This window comes from Palaemon carinicauda, chromosome 28 (genome assembly GCF_036898095.1).
Source record: "Palaemon carinicauda isolate YSFRI2023 chromosome 28, ASM3689809v2, whole genome shotgun sequence".
NCBI lineage: Eukaryota > Metazoa > Arthropoda > Malacostraca > Decapoda > Palaemonidae > Palaemon > Palaemon carinicauda.
In genome coordinates, this window is record NC_090752.1 from 72,729,930 (window position 1) to 72,749,059 (window position 19,130).

General features: G+C 35.2%; 1 protein-coding gene across 1 annotated transcript in view; it reads left to right on the forward strand.

Moving 5' to 3' along the window:
• Positions 1–19,130, forward strand: part of LOC137621664 (LIM domain-containing protein jub-like) — a 49,365-nt gene that overhangs the window by 2,200 nt on the left and 28,035 nt on the right. Inside the window, exon 3 of the mRNA XM_068352159.1 lies at positions 108–238. Within this exon, the coding sequence (XP_068208260.1) occupies positions 108–238 (131 nt within the window). The remainder of the gene's footprint in view (positions 1–107; positions 239–19,130) is intronic.

Below are 19,130 nucleotides of genomic sequence, written 5' to 3' on the forward strand. Positions count from 1 at the left end.
CTGGAGAAAGTTGTGACAATGAATATTTTCTTCCTCTTAGAGGGTATAGAGACTTTCTCTTCATTGTTGCTATTGTGGCTTTTCGTTTCATGAATTATTAATTGCAGATACTCCAAGCCATGGGCAAGTCCTATCATCCCGGATGCTTTCGTTGCTGCATATGCAATGAATGCTTGGATGGAGTACCGTTTACTGTCGACGTCGATAATAAAATCTACTGTGTTCACGACTATCATAGGTGAGTGTTGTAATTTAATTTTATTTTCTCTTTAACACCACTAAAACAAGAATATCCCCAATAAACACCTTTTCTGTTGTTTGAAACTAAATATATATTTTTAAGACTTTTTCCTTCTGTATTTAATCGCCATGTGCTGCGTTGGTATTTCTATTTTATTTTTGTTACTGATTTTAAGTTTAAAATCTTTGATGGAACGTATGTTCCTTAACCTTTTAAAATTTATATTAGATGTTTTAAAAATAACTTTAAAATCCACGGCATTTTTGTGGTGTTAGTTACAATACCATTACGTTGAAAAAGGGCAATATTCGATACCTTACACCCTTTATTGTTTCTTAAATCTTGCAGCACGAAAAGATGTAATCCTGAATAATGTATTGCACATACTTCTTAAAACATAGACAGCCATGTTCTGTGAATTAGACTGTTAGAGTAATCGTTAAACAATGAAAGACAGTAGACAAGTTATAAATTATTTTAGTTGGAAGAAAGCAGAGCTCCTATGAGGAACTTTGCTTATCACATGAAAACATAACCAAGACGAAAAGAGTTGAACATATGTTGGTAATATTTAAACAATTGCTGAATGGTATATCAGCAAAAATAGGAAATTGTTAAAGTTGTAAGAATTGGTTTGAAGGATTGAGAAGTTTCTTCAAGTGTATACTGTATTACCTTGAAGAAAGGTGAGTGCTGAAATTACCAATAAAGGTAAATAATAGGTTGGCCTGCAGCATTCCTTCGGACCACATGAGCACAAGAAATGAATGAAGGCAAAGGATTAAAGACAACAAAGTAAAAAGGTTACATTACCGACATTTTCATGGGAATGTTTATTTTCATTGGCTATAGTGTTATTTTTTTTAGTTAAATCCAATGTACTACTTTGTACATTTTGTCGCTTGAGTACAGTAGGTAACTGCATCAGCCGCAATTTCTAGCCAGAATGGAGGTGGGATGGATTTGGAAGGGATATTTAACTTTGTTTGACCTTGGGCTGCTTTGATTTAAATGGGTGAATTGTGGGTTACTTGTACTTCTGGGTATTTGAGTTTATTGTTGATAGGTTAATTCCTTGACAGAAGAAAGTGTAAAAAATACCCAGTAGTTGTTGAGCCTCATCTGGTCATGCTCTCTGCAAATCAGATGAATTTAATTTTAAACTTTTGGATATGCCTTCTTTTCAGACGGTCCAAGTTAGCATATCTCGAACTTTATTCTTTTGAAAGCTTACAAAATCTTCATATGTGGGCAAACAAATTACTTTGACAGGCTATATATTTGGTCTTATGTACTGGAAGGTAGTTTGATCTTTGGGGAGTTTTGCTTTATATTTCTGAAGGCCATAGAGTTCATTAACTTTCTTTTTTTACATTGAGAATTTTTTTATATGTGATTTATTTCACTGAATTTTGGGAAAAATATGGATAAGATTTTTTAGTGTAACAATAATCAAGTACATTATTATCACCATTATCACAACTACATTCAACATTAATTATTTCCACTTCAGAATGTGCCTCTATGGGTTTCGATGTGAAATTGTGTCAGTTCCTACTTGTGTTCTATCTGCCTGAACTATCATTCGGTTTAGGTGCGCATCTCCGTCTTTGTTCCATGACTTTCTTGGCTGTTACTAGTTTGCATCTATCCACTGTATTGTATTTAATGTACCTTTCTCGCCAACTGCTCCTCTTCCCTTCCCATTGCATCATCAAACCATCTCAATCTTAAAGGTCGTGTTCTTTTTCTTCCAGGCACTTACTGGACACCACATTATCTCTCTCTTTCTCTCTCTCTGCAGTTGTATCCTTCGTAATGTAATCTCTCCAGCACACTATAGCCATGAATCTTTGCGTTTTAAGTCACATTTTTAAACCGTACTAATTTATTTTTGTGCCCCTGCTTTCGTTCTTAATCTTCTACCTTTATATTTTTGGAGATCAGTGTTGACTTTGGTAAATTTGAAGAATCCAAGGTAATCTGATCTTATGTCATAAAATTAGGAGTTACTGAGATGTCTTTAATAGGGAAGCCAGACAAGGAAGCAGCCAAAGACGTCCAACTGTCAGCATTAGCCACTCGTCACATTACACGGCAGCCTCGAGGAGTACATTTGATGGGCCTTCCTTTGGAGGGCAGTGATAGCCGGTCACTGCTGACTGACTTGCATATCGATTAATTTGGAATGGTCAGTCTCTAGGAGATGATGAACCCATTGTATTTTCAGTTGAACATGGAAGTTAAAGATGACATCTTATCTAGAAGTTATTGAGTCTTTAACAAAGTCTCGATATTTGAAGATGATTGCAGATAACTAATGAGACCTTTGATTAAAAAATTACGATCTTCGGAAAAGTGAGGAGTATGTAGACCACGGCAGAATCCAAGTTTGAAAATCAAGAAGTGGATTACTGAAGATTTACGTTGATTTTCTTTAGCGGACGTAAAATTTATGGCCTTTTATGGATTGGACCCGACATCTTCAGAATGAGCTACTTGAACAAGATTTCCATTTTCTTTTAAAGAAGAGTACACTTAGGAAAAACTTGAAGATTTATTTTTCAGTAATATATGAAACTTTCAAAATAATATTACTGTACAGTATATTATATTGTAGTGTCTATGATTTTTACAAAAAAAATTTAAATTTTATTATAAAAAGGAAATAGATATGACATATACCAGATCATAGATACTAGTGACATGCTATTTGATTCATCAAATCTTTGGTAAATTGTAAATGTTTACTACATGTATTTATGACTTCAAAATTCATATGTAACATGTTGTAGTCTTGTTGAAACTAGCTATTGCTTTTTTTTATTATGTAGTGTAGTAGCTATTTGCTAATGTACAGCATGTAGATAATTAGAAATGTATTGTTAATTATGCTTTAAAAGGATTATTTTTTTTTTCGTTTCTAAATCTTGGCTACATTTTGTATGAAGTACAAGAGAAAAGTATTAAGCCAGTTCATAATAAACTATTTATGAGTTGTTGATAGAAATATGTAGTTTTTATTAAGTTTCCAAGAAAACACTCCTGTTAATGTTTTCATATTTATAAGTTCAGAAAGGTGGAATGGTAAGAAAAGAAAAAGGTAACTTAGGAATATAAACCTTTGGCATCTCCAAATAAGAATACATGTGATGCAATATTCTTGACTTTTATCTGGTTATAAGTACCGGTAGTTGAACCATATCATGAATCATGTACTCAACTATCATGGTACTGGAATACAATCGGTACTTTTGGCTGGTAATTTTATGAAAGGTTTCAATACTTGAGATCTTTTGAGAATTTGACTCTGGATTTGTTTGCAAGGATAGTGGCCATCTAAAGCAGTTTATCTTTGACCATTTTTTTTATCAAATTTGTATACTTTTATGAAAGAGCTCCCTCAAGTTGTTGCCCGGTATTTTCCAGTCGGTCAGCTTGAGCTTTGCCTAAAGTATGCTTTGCAAGGTAAACTGTAGGCATCATCAATGTGTATGCAGTAGCACATGGTAGAAGGTATATAGATTTTTACAACCTTTTTTTTTGTGTTAGATTCCAGTTATTTTCAACTATTTCTCTCAAATTTTTGCATCTTCCTCAAGGACAATTGTGGTATTGCTTCCAAAAGTCTAGAAATTTTATTGTTTAAAAGCCTAAAATGAATGGAATCAGCACCTACTTCATTTTGCTTATATTTACACTTTTAGAATTTAGTGCTGCTGTTCCTTATGGTAGCAAATGGTCCTGGTAAGATAAGAGCCAGGACTTATTACAAGCCAGTCAAAGATTGAGTCTTTGAAAGGCATTTAGTATATTTTATTGCACTGTATTAATTAATTTTTGTTTTTCTGACTTGATCAAACAAACTTGCGTTCATGCGTATGTTGTCAGCCTTATTTTACATTTTTTTTTTTGGCTTTTCCATTTACTGGTTAGAGGTGAAATGAACTCCCTCCCCTCTTCCCTTTACAGCTTAAACATGTATCAGGTATCTTCGTTCATACTTTCCATTTTATTTTTTCTTCTACTATATCTACTACTTACATTAAACTTTTCTTTATAAGTTGAAAATAAATTCTGAATTGATATTTGTTGTCAATGAGATCAACTTATAAGTTGATGCATTGAATATAGATTATTCTGCAAATTTGGTTAGATTTAGTTTAGATATAAAGAAACTGCTATGTAAACTGAAGCAATATTTTTTTTTTAAATGCCCATAACCTTACAAACTTGACAAATAATAATTTTCATAAGTCTTCTCTAACTCACTTGGCACGTAGACCTTGTTGTATTGGAAACGTTCCCGCCGGGCAATTGCTGGACTGGGATTCAAGCCCCACCCAAATTCGATATTTTCTTGAGGTGTCTACAAACTCACCATCTTTTTGAGTTAGGGAATGGGGTTTTTGGAGGAGCCTATAGGTCTACCTACGGATTCCTCAACAGCCATTGCCTTGCCCTCCCTGGTTCTGGCTGTGGTGGAGAGGGGTATTATACATTGCATATGTACATATAGTCAGTCTCTAGGGCATTGTCACTATTCCTTGCCTATGCCATTCATGAGTAGCCTTTAAACCTTTAAGCTACTTCATGCACTAGACTCCACAATATTACTCGGCTTTGCTCCATCTCGGTCCAATCATTGTCTGAATCATGAATATCCACTGCTGCTGGTAGAATGTTCAAGATGTACTACCCATAAGTTTTTATTCTACATTACTCGGTGATCGTTCTAACCATGGCACTCTGATAGTAATGATAAATTTTATTGACACCATGCATTCTTTTCCCTTCTGGAAATTACATGTCAAAAGTAACCACTTCACATTTGGAAATGCCTGTAAACATGTCTAAGTTCATAGCCCCCTTACTGACTAACACAGGCAACTGTACTGTTTCTTTTGATTGACCTGTTTATTTCTGTCCATCTATCAGGGTCTGTCAATCTTCCATTGACATTACAGCTTGTAAGCAGTTGAAAGGAGAATTCTATTCTTATTGGGTACAAGGTAGACCATCATCTATTGGTATAAATAAAGGGAGATTGTCCATCTTTCTGTCTGTATCTACCTGCCTGTTGGTATGCCTATCCCATTTATTTTGTCATTAGAGCTCCTACATGTCTCAAGGGATCAGTAGATTTAATATTCATTGATGTGAATTAAGGCAGATCAGTAAGATGACAGTTTGTTTAACTGGAAGTCTGGTAATTAGTCCATCAGCATATCTATTATACTTTTCATCACAGATATATTGATTATAAATGATTGAAGGGATTCTATTCCAACTAATTAAAAAGGTAGATAATTGTGAATAGATATGCATGAAGGTAGATTTTCTATTTTCCTGTTCATCTGTCAGTCTATCAATGTCTGTCACATTTACCTTCTCATTGCATCTCTTATATGGCTGGAGGGATTTCAATCAAACTTGTTATAAAAGTAGACTCTCACGCCTATATTGTTTGAAGGTGGTCGTCCATTCCTCCATCAGTATGTTTTCTTGCTCATCTTGTAATTGCAGCTTCTACAGTACCTGCTTGAAAATTGCTTGCTAATAGATGGTTTGGCCCTTTTGGCCAAGTGGAGAGAGTGAAGGAAAATTATTTTTGGTCAAGCTTATGTAAAGACTGCAAAAAAATGAAATGATGGTTTCAAATTCCATAGATTTTGTACATACCTTTTGAAAAGCAAGAGGTTCCATAATGAAAAGTACAGTAGGTTCCATAATGAAAAGTACAGTAGGTTCCATAATGAAAAGTACAGTAGGTTCCATAATGAAAAGTACAGTATACAGTACACTATATCATATGGTACCGAGGTTACTTGCTTCAGGATTTTGACTTTCATACCATAACTAGCTACTTGACTTTTATGTTAAAAACAACTGGCATTGCAGACATTCATATTTCACAAAAATGCTAGAGTTGTTTACTCTTGGAAAGAATTGTAATCTGTCGTCAACATTTCCTGTCATAAGGTTTATTGTGATTTGGTTTTGAGCCTTTTGGGAAATATTCTTAGCATGTTGCTTTTTTCTTTTCTTATGATTTGATCGAAGGAATTATCATTGAAAAGCAGTTATAGCAGACTAAAGGAAAAAAGAAAGATGAGTAAAACCGAAGATGGATTATAGCAGAGAAGCATATTGCATGAGGTAATATTACAGTGTCTGGGAAATTTAAAAACGTGTTATATGTAACACTGCTAAAAAGGTAATTCCAGTTTCACAATAAAGAGAACAGATGACTTTTGCTACTGGGACACGTTACATCTTGTTACTACCGTAAAGTAAGACTGTTTACTGTGAGCTGAGTAGCCTGTAATGTATTGAAATATTTCCAACAAGGAAGTATGAAAAATAGACTAGAGCACATGTCATTATCGTACTATACTGTCTAAATTTTAACACCAGTGATCTTCAAATAGAATTCCAAATATTATAAATCTTTGGTCACAGTTGTGCATGAAAGTAGTACAGTAGGCTCCTGGGTTACAACCAAGATCTGTTTCTACAGCGTGTTGTAACTCGAGTAGTTGTAAGTTGGAACACACCTAAACATAGTATGGTAATAAAACATCATAGTTACTAATCTATGCTAATTCAATAATGAAATCATGACCAAGGACATAAAAACACTTCATGAGATACTAAGACTGAAAATAAAAAGCACATAGAGGACACAATTAAATAATGATAAAAAAATAATCCTTTAGGGGAACTACATTGTATCCACTTAACGTTTCAAGTAACTGGAGTAGTTCAGTATGATGACCTAGAAAATTTTGGAGGAAGGTCTTAGATTATGACCTAGAACAGTTGGTATCTCAAAAGGTTTGCAAGATAGTCCTCATTGCATCTATTTTAAAAAGGGGAAAGCCTGATACGTGACCACTGATAATATGAAAGAAGTGAAGCCCAATGAAGAACTGTATAGGTCCAGGCTTATTGATATGGGCCTTCTAATAATTTATGAAAAATAATGTATTACAGTTTAAAGGTTGAGGGATAGGATAATGTCCTAGAGACCGACCATGCATGCATATGATCAGTGTCCAAGCCTCTTCCACCTAAGGCAGGAACAGGGAGTGCCAGGTAATGACTGCTGATGAATCAATAGATAGACTTATAAGCTCCCCCAAACCCTTAGCTCTGGCTCATAAGGACGGGGAGATTTCTGATTAGTAGTAACCATAGGGTATGGAGTGGGTCCTGAACTATTGTCCAATAAATTACTGGACAGTGGTGTATCTAATTATTATTATTATTATTATTATTACTTGCTAAGCTACAACCCTAGTTGGAAAAGCAAGATGCTTTAAGCCGAAGGGCCCCAACAGGGAAAATAGCCCAGTGAGGAAAAGAAACAAGGAAATATGATATATTTTAAGAACAATGACATTTAGATAAATATTTCCTATATAAACTATGAAAACTTTAACAAAACAAGAGGAAGAGAAACAAGATAGAATAGGTTGCCCAAGTGTACCTTCAAGCAAGAGAACTCCAACCCAATACAGTGGAAGTCCATGGTACAGAGGCTATGGCACTACCCAAGACTAGAGAACAATGGTTTGATTTTGGAGTGTCCTTCTTCTAGAAGAGCTGCTTACCATAGCTAAAGAGTCTCTTCTACCCTTACCAAGAGGAAAGTAGCGACTGGACAATTACAGTGCAGTAGTTAACCACTTGGGTGAAGAATATTTGTTTAATAATCTCAGTGTTGTCAGGTGAATGAGGACAGAGAAGAATCTGTAAAGAATAGGCCAGACTATTTGGTGTATGTGTAGGCAAAGAGAAAGTGAACCGTAACTAGAGAGAAGGATCCAATGCAGTACTGTCTGGCCAGTCAAAGGACCACATAACATTCTAGTGGTAGTATCTCAATGGGTGGCTGGTGCCCTGGCCAACCTACTGCCATAAAATCTTTACTGTATAGATATTAAGAATGCAGCCTTGAGGTCAGCCCTAGAAGAGTGAAGTAAGCTAAATCAGTTGCTAATTTTACATATGCAGTTCTGTGTGAAGACCACTACTAAATTTAAAGATTTTTTCAGTTTATGAAGAATACCATATAGAAATAAAGCTTCCAGTTATCGTAATACATAGTTAACTATGTCGGGCAAATAACAAAGGTTTTTCTGTAGATGAAGACTAGAATTTCACTACCAGGAACGACATAATAGAGAGATTTCTTAAGATCCTCAGTTCTTGGACTCGATATATTTTATTCATGAAAAATCCATTTGTGAAAGCCAAAACATTCATAGAAGCATTCTGAACACTAGTACAGTAGTTTGTTACAGGAAACATGAGGATGTCTAGATTTTATTACTACTGTAGTGGATAATCTTGGGCCCAGATCTTAAAAATATTACATTTAAATCCTCAGAGTCTAGAAATCAATGTAAGAAATATTCTCTTGGGGACCCAAGAGCCAGACTCCTGAAATCTGGACCAAAGCTGAAAGAAAACCCAACACTTTTTGGTGAATTTTTGCAAATTTGTTTGTTTGGGAAGTCATCTATTTCGGAAACGTCTTTAATATTTTATTTTGCTTATATTTTTCTTATGATCCTTTCTGCAAATTCGCCTAAGTTTTGGTGTGAATGGTATTTTTAAGATTACTTCATCGATGGGGCCATTATTTTTGCTTTTGCGGTACAGCTTTGTCAGGTTAACTAATGCTAAATACAATAAATGAGAGTGAGAATTTTGCAGCATTCAAAACAATTTTGAACTTTCATTCTTATGCAAGAAACATTTGTGAGAGAGGAATAAAGAGCTAAATACCATACTGTATGGTATGATTTAAGAACTGCATTTGTCTTTGCTAACTTTTGAAGCAGATCTGGATAAACTGGTTTTACAGTCTTTTAGGAAATGCTAGTACTCTAGAAGTTTATAGTTTGACCAGCTCTATGAGAGCTCAGAATTTTTCTGCTGTGGTCTGGTTGATGATTCTTAATACATGAGGTAACTGATCAACTAATTTTGCAAGCCTTGTGACTTACCTCATTACATTTGTCCTTCACCATTTTTGGCTTAGTTCTTGGTATCACAGTACAGTGATACTCTGCCTTATGTTGCTAATTTTTTCAAGAGTCCAGACGTAAGCCGATTTTTAACGTCAGTGGGATTTTCTTCCTATAAAGTGACATATGTTCCCTATATACGTATTGAACATGAAAAAGTATTTACCATCTGCTATCATTTAATAAAAACCTGATACCTAAATCGATAAGCTTCCATGCAAAGTACAGTACTGTACAGTAATACCTTGGCTATCTCGGGTGATCCGTTCTAGGAACCATCGCGATAGCGTAAAAACTTCAAAGTACTGTACAGTAGAGACAGTAAAGAGACAGTAAATCTAAAGTAAATTTTTTTTTCATTACTTTTATTTTTGTATTTTTTTTATTATCTTTACTGTATAGATTTAAGCTTTTATAAACCCTTCCAGTACTCTTATAGATTCATTATACACTCTTAATCACTTTTTAAGCTAAAACTTACTTTAATTGTATATACATCCTTACATAAACTGTATGTACTGTACAGTAAAAGAAATTAAATCGGAACACTCACCAGTGCAGATATGTAGGCTTGATTAGTCATGATGATGATGGTGAGGAATAGCTTTGCAGTAATGAAGTATGCAAATGAGGTAAATGAATTTTACAGAGTGCTCTGATTAGTCGGATCTCATCTATTGGCCAATAGTGTGCCTTGTACGAAATCATCTGGGCAAGTTAGGGTATCTCCTCATGCTTCCCAAGTTTCGTTTTCCATACAGGAGCATGATTCTTTGTGTTACCTATAGCACACTACACAGTTTCTTCTTGACAAACCAAACAATCTGTACGTTGTACGTTTATTGTTTTCTTGGAAACCCTAAATTTTATACCATATTTCTTATCCACGAAAAAAAATGTAAAAGAACCCAAGTCGAAATATGAAATATAAGTTAGAAATTGCCAAATACAGCATAATGTTGAAAATCACTAGTTAAAACCGGAAATTAGGCATTAGAAATCGGCAAATAATATTGTACAGTATAGTATGAAAAATTCCCAATTGATGTTAGAAATCATCAAATAATAGTGTATGAATAAGATATAAAATATAACATTAGAGGCTTCCAATGGTCAAGGAAAGAACAGTAGAAGATGACAAGCTCAGTGAGAGAGAGAGAGAGATAGAAAAAGTGTGTGGGTTTTATTCATAGGTTTACAGGACTACCTTGCAAGACTATTGCATAGTAAACCTGGTACAGTACCCAAAGTTGGTATGCATGCCGTACTATTAACTTTCCTTTTCAGCTCTTTGTTGTAACATTGAATATTGCTGAATAGTCTTTCTCAAATTACATTATAAAAATCTAGTTTCTGGAAATAAATTTAGAGTACATTAATACTGCAAAACAATTGAACTGGCTTGGAAATAGATGAAACCGTTACTACAGTACATGGGAAGACTCCCTCCTAGTCTCGTGCAAACCCATGGAGGGCGTTCTTATCATTTCTCTCACGCTCGCGATCCACTTACGTGGTCTTGTGGCTGTAGTGTTAGATGGCTGGATTGAGGTCACCCTGTTCATCGAGCTTCCTATGACTAGCAGGAGATTATTGTCCCATTGAACGACTATTGCGAATGCAATAATCGCATCAGCCAGTGTGCCCATCCTACAGGCTGCTGTTATACATTTTTTTAGCTAGTCTTGCTAGTTGGCATATTGTGCAACTTACCTGTACAGGCGTGTTATTTCTGAATCTCAAATCATAATTACCCTAACACCGTCCTTTTTCATTTTCCTTCTTCAAAATCTTTTGACCACTTCACCTTCTACAATATACAGTACTTAATGGCTTTTGCCTGTCTCTTCCTCTATATGACAGTGATGATAAAGAAATGAAGATGTTACTAAGGACATATGTCTGATATTCTTTTGACATACAGTATACCTAGTTTATAAACTACTGTAAAATAATTATTAAAGTCTTAAAAAAATATAAAACTTATCTATGATATAGATTTACATACAGTATATAATTTTAAAAATCTACAATGTACTGAGTGTGTAATAGGTGAACCACACGATAACGAAGGATTACTGTACTATACTTCATCATTATTGTGCGACGTAGAGACTGACAAAGTCACATAAAATGGCGTAACATGAATTATATTTTTTTTATTTCATATATGAGGATGAGCGACTTGAAATCGTAACTATTGACATATGTTGAACCGACGTAAAGAGGGTTTTTACTGTCTTATTATTACATACATATACCAAGGCACTTCCCCCAATTTTGGGGGGTAGCCAACATCAAACAAATGAAACAAAGAAGGGGACCTCTCCTCTCTACGTTCCTCCCAGCCTGACAGAGGACTCAACCGAGTTCGGCTGGTACTGCTAAGGTGCCACAGCCCACCCTCCCCCGTTATCCACCACAGATGAAGCTTATTATTATTACAGTATTATTGTTATTGGAAAGTGTATTGCTATTCCAACAGTGTTTACTTTGTAAGAAGCTTAAAGAGTTTCTAATTACATTTTTCTCTTAAACACTGCATTCTGTCAGTAGCTCGGCCTGTCTAATCTTTCTGGATATAGGAAAGCAATATTCAGTCATTTGCATCCTTCTTATTTGCTGTTCAAAATACAGTACAAAAAGTTGTGGACAGCCTTACTGGAAGAACAATGTTAAAATGCTATTATTATAATGACTTTGAGGGTCGTGGACTTGTGGCGAGTACGGTATTCTATTCCTGTTGAGGCAGATAGTGAGTATTCTAGGCTTGGTATATCTGGAGGCACTGAAACCAGTGTCAGTTGGTTCCATCAAAATAACAAGGGAAGAGAGGCAGCCTTTGTTGCTGTATTTCAGTGTGAAGTACAAGCAGCTACGCTCCTTAAAGCTCTGCTGTTTAGACTCTGCCTTCACAAACGTATCATCTTTTTACCTCACTCACTACACCTGACCACTGAGAATACTGTACAGTATAGCAGTCGGAGAGGATTACTGTAGCTGATTATCTAGTACAGTATTGATAGAATCCAGACCACTCACATTCTCCTGTCTACTTCCAGCTAGAAAATTATCTACGATCTTAGTCAAAATGTCATGAACAGAAAAGAAAACAACTTTAAGTAAATATGGAACATGATCACGGACCTGTAATTACAAACCTCATTTTTTCCCCCACAGTATTTGAAATAATAAACATGAACAGTTTATGTAAATAACCAGATGTTCCTCTTCTCACCTTAAAGATGAGGTAATCCAAGTTACTGGTAAAACTGTCTACTTATGATGAGAGAATAATAAGAAATTCTTATAAAGTTTCTCATATAGTAAAGGGTGCTAAAGCAGTAACACTTTCCAATCCTGGGGAGTTTAAAGAGTACTTACTTGCAACATAAATTATAATCATTATTTCGTTATTTGATTTTATCATTTCATTCTGTATTAGCAGTAGCCTATCTGCATTTACATTTAGAAGAGTTCTTTAAGACCTTGGGTCCCATATAGGGAAAGCATCCTTATGAAGATAGAAAGAATATTAAAGTAGACAATATAAGAGAAATGGCTGAAAATAGCAAACATGATAAAAATTATATAAGAATAATCAAATTATGATGGTGTTAGAAATATAGCTAAATGGCTTTGTTCACTCTTTCGTTAATGAGTCCGTCTATCCATTCATTCTTTTTGTGTCATTCTTGTACTTTTAATACAATTTGCATTTATGCTGTACTTAATTTTCTTTCTACTTATTAGGGAAATATATCTGATTATATTTATGATATTGAAACTCGAGGTTAATAAAGTGCCATCTTTCGTAAAACTATTGTTTACGAACACTGAATATTGGCTTTGTAAAGTTACAAAGGACATATGAGTCTGCTCATTTTGAATGATAAGATGCGTTACTTCCCGGCCAGCACATGGTTACTAAATACATTTGCAATCCTCCACTGCATAGTGCAGTACTAATTTGGCAGTGCATGCATTATTAGCAACTTAAATTTGCACTTCAAAGATAAGAAAAAACTTCCTAGTTTTGTCATCTGTCTTTTGGTAGCTAAGAGTTGGTCATGTATACATTTTTGAGGGAAGGGAAAAGTTAACCCTTTTACCCCCAGGCTCTTTGGAAATTTCCAACCCTTAACCCCCAAGGGGTTGTTTTTTCCCCAGCACATTTTGCAGTATATTTTGTTTTAAATTGCTCTAACAGCCTTAATTTTTGTCATAGAGAGGTCAGGTTGGTCTCATTCTCTTGGAAAATGCCTGAATTTTCTCATAAAATTATCAAAAATATGAAAAAAAAAATTTTATAGCATTTTTTTGCAAGGACGTACCGGTACGTCCATGGGGGTAAAAGGGTTAAATTTTATATGTTTTAGGGAAAAATTAAATGTTTTGTTTTACTTTTCCTTTTTGCGTTGAAGGATTACGACTTACGGGCTGTAACAAAAGTTAGGTAAGGGAACCAAAACAGGTTTGATTACTGCTTCTCATTTGCTGCTGTTGACAGAGCTAGCAATATCAGGTCTTTTATTTTGATAGCCATTATACATATTCCATCGTTGCTGAAAACAATAATTGGTACTTGGCATTTATTTTCTCGGTGATTTTTTGGGCATTTTTTTTTTTATTTGCTTTAGCTTGTGCAATACAGTTTTCTCCATTGTATGTCATAAGCAGACCTTCATCTTTGTGATTCTGTCATGGAGTAATGGTACATGCCATGTACAGCATTTCTTTGTATACATAGAGGAAGAATGTCACAAAATAGAGCTTTTGGTAACAAAACAATAATGATATTGCTTATAATGAATTATAATAATGTAGAAAATAAAATGACTTCATTGAAACTACAAATGTAGTGATCGATGGTAGACTAATTAATTGTTGCATATATTTATTCATTAAATGATTATTTAGTAGTTTTCGGACGTCCTATTGTTTATCAACATTTTCCCAAGATCAAAATTGTCGGTATTCATATTAGCAATTAAAGAAATTACAGTACAAAATAATAATGACATAAATTAGAGTTAACTTCTTGTGTAATATCTTGAGAGGTGTGTTTGATATTACTCTACACTAGGATAAGTTCGTTCTATATTAAATTTCACTTTCCATTTACAGTACTTATATTTGTTTGCTAAATAATGTTTTTTAATGTAATCAGTGAAGATTTATTAATTGTACTGTAGTCTCCAACTGCCTACCAGCTTTCTGAGATTTAGTCTTGAAATAGTATTGTACGGATTTTTTTTTTTTTTGGCCAGGAAAAATCGTGCAGCATTGATATATTTTGACAGTAGCGCGAGCGCTTTTATGTATGATATCAGATCTAGCATTAAGGCAGGTAATACCATAGTCGTAAAAGAGGTTCGGTAGTATTAGCCTATTCTTTATGTTAATCTGGATGCAATTTTTTTTCTTTTTCCTGGGATGCATTACTCAGAATTTATGGTTTGTTGATGTTCATAGGTAAATGGGATATCCTGTTTAGGTTTTGGTAACCTTTCTCATAGATTGTGGGTTACACTTCTAGTAAAGCTGTATTTATGATTCGAAGGTTTTCCCGAATCATATCTTTTGTACAGTTGGAAAATGATATTTATAATTAAAAATATTCTGGAATTGCTTATTTGGCTGAGAGACCATTCCTTCTTATATTTCTTATTGGGGAATGTTCAATTGGTTAAAAGGGTGGAGGAAGTTATTATTGGGGTTGGAAAAATGTCAGTAAAAATGGTCTTCCTTCTAGAGAAAATATTATATGAATTAATGGAGTATCTGCATCATTTTTATTACCATGTACTGTGGTATTACTCTCAAATTGATGATATATGTCACATTATGAAAATAATTTCAGAACAGTTTAAAGAGTCAACTAGTTCAGTGGTATTTTTTTTATCATTCTCCTCCTCTTGTGGGATGATTTGTTTTTGCATGAAGGCTTTTACAGTTAGTGCACAACCATCGTCAGATTGGCATATGAGGGAATGGGTCCAAGAAATTCCTTTTATTAAGTTGATGAAATCATAAGTTTCATTTAAAATGAGTGCAGTACTGCCTCTCATATCATCCTCAGACTTTTTAGTTTATTTATAGAGTTGCCCATTAAATAGACAAGCATACTGCTCTTGACAGAATGGGAATTGTCTTAGACAACCATGACAAGTTCGTTCCTTCAAGCATGAGAGATAGAAACTTTTGAAGTCTTTTGAGACTTCCCGAGTTCATTACTCAGTCGCTCTAAGGTTTATTAATAGAGTACCTCATTATCCACCACTTATATACTGTAGTTATTATTATTATGATGGAGTTTAACAAGACTTTTGAAACCTTTCTAGATTATCAAAAGAAGCTAAAAAAGCAAGGCACTTTTAAAGTAGTTGGACAATGAGAAGGGATGACATGAGAAGATTTATGAAAAGTAAAAAAGAAAAAATAGAGAGTAATGCAAAGGGCCTTTAATAATATACCCCTTGTGGGAATTATTTAAATTACATGGAATTTCACAAGTGGGACAATTCAAACGGGAAAATTTTTCATGTTCAGTATTATATTTTGAACTAATATTTCGATTTATGTTTTGTTGTGCCTTTTAAAGCTATATAGCTATATAGGAATATTTTAAACCTGACATAACTTAGAAATTGGAATTTACGATTGGCTTGGTTTTTTAGGCTTTTTAGTGTTGAAATTTTTGTAAATCCTTTTGAAAGTAGATTTTACCCTTGATTTTATTTTATCTAATGTATTATTGAATTTTTCAAATTGCTGTAAAGCATTTGTCGATATAAGTGTGATAGAGAACTCCTTGGGTTAAATTTCTTGTGGAAACTGTGATTGTATTGCGTTTAACTGGCCTATATCATACTCTGTACTGGTTGAGAATTGATGTAAAGTGTTTTGATCGTCTTATGATGAGGGTAGGGTACAGTAATGGTGTATGTAGAGGATATTGGGGACAGGGGAATTAACTGATAGTTTCTGTTCTCGTGATTGCATTGTAAATAACATCACAAAAGGTTGCTGTATAATTACATTTATTTTTGCTGGAATGATGCTACTTTATAGTATGTTTGGAAGTGTAAAACTTTCAGATGGACTCTTAGCACAGGATTGTATTGCTGCTTTTGCATGGTTACCATATTGGAGAGATTAAGTTCTACTATCCTTGCTATAACGCTGAGAAATCTTGTACCTAGGTCTTCACAGATATAAATAAAGTATATCTGTTTTGTCACAAATCCATCAGTCATACAGAGCCCATATCGCAGTCTGTGATATCTATGACGTGTATTCTTGTCTTGAACACAGAAGTAGCAGCCTAGCTGAGAGCGACTGTTCACACATGCACACCTTGGATTTATTGGTAGGTAGTACTTCGGCTCCTCATTTTTTCTTGCGTGTCTTTGGGCTGTTGCTAGATTATTCCAAGTTTTGGAAAGTCTAAACTTGCTGTATTCAAATTCAATTTTTAATAATTTAAGATTTTCATCATTGTCTAACCTAATCCCTATTTTTATCCTTTTTTTTTTTTTTTTTTTTGTGAAAAAGCGAGTTAATGATATTGATTAATTACAGGTTGTGGCTTGCTGGCTTTTGTAAGTACAGTAGCCCAGCATATTCTTTTTTGCACCTGTAATATTTTTTGGGACTGTGCTGAGCTCTCATTATGCTGACTGTTTTAACCACTCTACCTCATTCTGTTTCATTGGCTTCTAACACTCTCTGTCAATTGCTGTAAAGACCATACTTATTGTGGAGTCCTCCAATCACATATCTGTTATACAGTACTGCTGTAGTACATCACTGGTATTTGCTGCATGACTTATTCTCCGCTTCTTTCCTGCAGCCTCTCTTTTTCTAGTTATGTCAGTCATACTTGCAATTTCATTTACTTCTGCTTTGCAATCACTGCTTAGTGATCCTGTTCCTACTGTTCTGGCTGCACTGCTCCAGCTACATCTGCTGCACTGGTCATTCCCACTTCCTTGTCTGCCCCATTTATGGATATACAACTCGTGTTGGTATCCTCATGTGCTTTGTGTATGACTGCTACTGTACAAGTGCACCAGTTTTACTTCTCTGGTACTGTGACCCCTGGTGTTGGTGCTCCTCTAGCTGAAGAGCATTTTTTATTTTGCCTTCTCCAGTAGCAGTTGCTACTAATTTGCTATTACATCCTACCACATTAGAAGACATTTTCTCAGTTCCAGCCATTCTAGTTCATCGCCTCCTACTGTTCTTCCTGCTTTATTCACAAGAAAATTTTTACTACGAATGTGACTTATCACAGGGACTCTTGCTGCAGGCACTCTGTGATCATCTTGCAGTCAACACTGACTTGGCTTGGTACTCTAATCTCTGCCACAGTCATCTGACAAATCTGATCATACCGCTAGATCACTCTCTTCTTGAATGGTTCTAACATTGTCTCTGCCACATTGTTTGCCAAAATTGAAACATCCTTAACAGTCAGCTTTAGAGAGGGTTTGTGCCAGGGCAATGAAGGTCTTTGGTAGCTCTGTTTCTTCTTTATCCTCCTGAGCACCCACTCTTAATCACCACAAGAGAATACTTGCAAGTTTTCCTATGTTCCCTCTGTACTTTATGACCCCAGTCACAGGCATTGAGACTCTTCTGCTGCTCCAGTTACTCTGGAGAAATATTTTTATGGGGAATTAGTGTCGGCATCACAAGACCTTTGGAAACAATTGTATCACTTTAGGAATGGTCTCACTTGTAAGATGAACCAGTTTTGTACTTGGGACTGCCTGCTTAACTCCATGAAACCTTACCAGGTTGCTATATAAACTGCTTCAAGACTCTGTCCTTCATCTAATCTAGTTTAACCTAGTTCATCACTACTGGTGATGACATTAACTCTCCTCTGAACTGGCAAGCAAGTCTCGGTGCCATCTAAATCTTCATCATCTTTCAATTAAGACTGTATACTTGGTTACCATTTTATTTATAAGGTATGTGAGTGTGGTAAGGATACATACCAAGGATTGAGCTTTGAAATTTTTTTTGCTCATGTCATTGCCTAAATCTAGAATCATCATCTTCCCCACTGTTATCCCTACATTAAGGGGTCGGTTGCCTGATGTGTCCTCTCCAATGCCTTCTATGGCATCCACTACCACCAAACCTCTTCTCTCCATGTCATCCTGCACCATATCTCGCCATCTAATTTTCTGCCTCCATCTTGCTCTTCTCCCCCCCAACAGGTTCCTTCCAAGCCTTCCTCACTCCCTCCCCACCATCCATCATCAACATGGGTCCACATCATCTCAGTTGTGACACACTTATCTCTGTAAACTTTACTACACCTGCCATTCTTCTTATTTCATCTTTTTCCAACCTTTCAAACAAACAGCGATATTCCCATAATCCACCTAAGTATTCTCATCTCGGTTCTCTCAAGCTTTGCTTCATCTTTTCGTCTTAAAGCCCAAGTTTCTGATCCATACTTTAACAATGGTCTTATTACTGTGCTGTAGATCTCGACTTTTACCTTGATTGGCATTTTCTTATCGCATACTGTTTCTGCTACCTTCCTCCACTTTCCCCATGCTGCTTTTATCCTATTCTCAAATTCAGCCTCTCATCCTCCCTCCTAATTAATAGTAGATCCCAAGTACCTATATTGTTCTACCTGTTTTATAACTGCTCCCCTACTTTCCTTTATGGCTGTCCTATCCCTATCTTCCTTACTGCTCACCATAAGTTCAGTCTTATCCACATTTACCCTCAGGCCACCCCTTTCCAAAGTCTCTTGCCACTCTACCACCCTTCTGTAATTCTTCCTCCTTATCACAACTCTTCATTTCTGATCCCTTCACTAA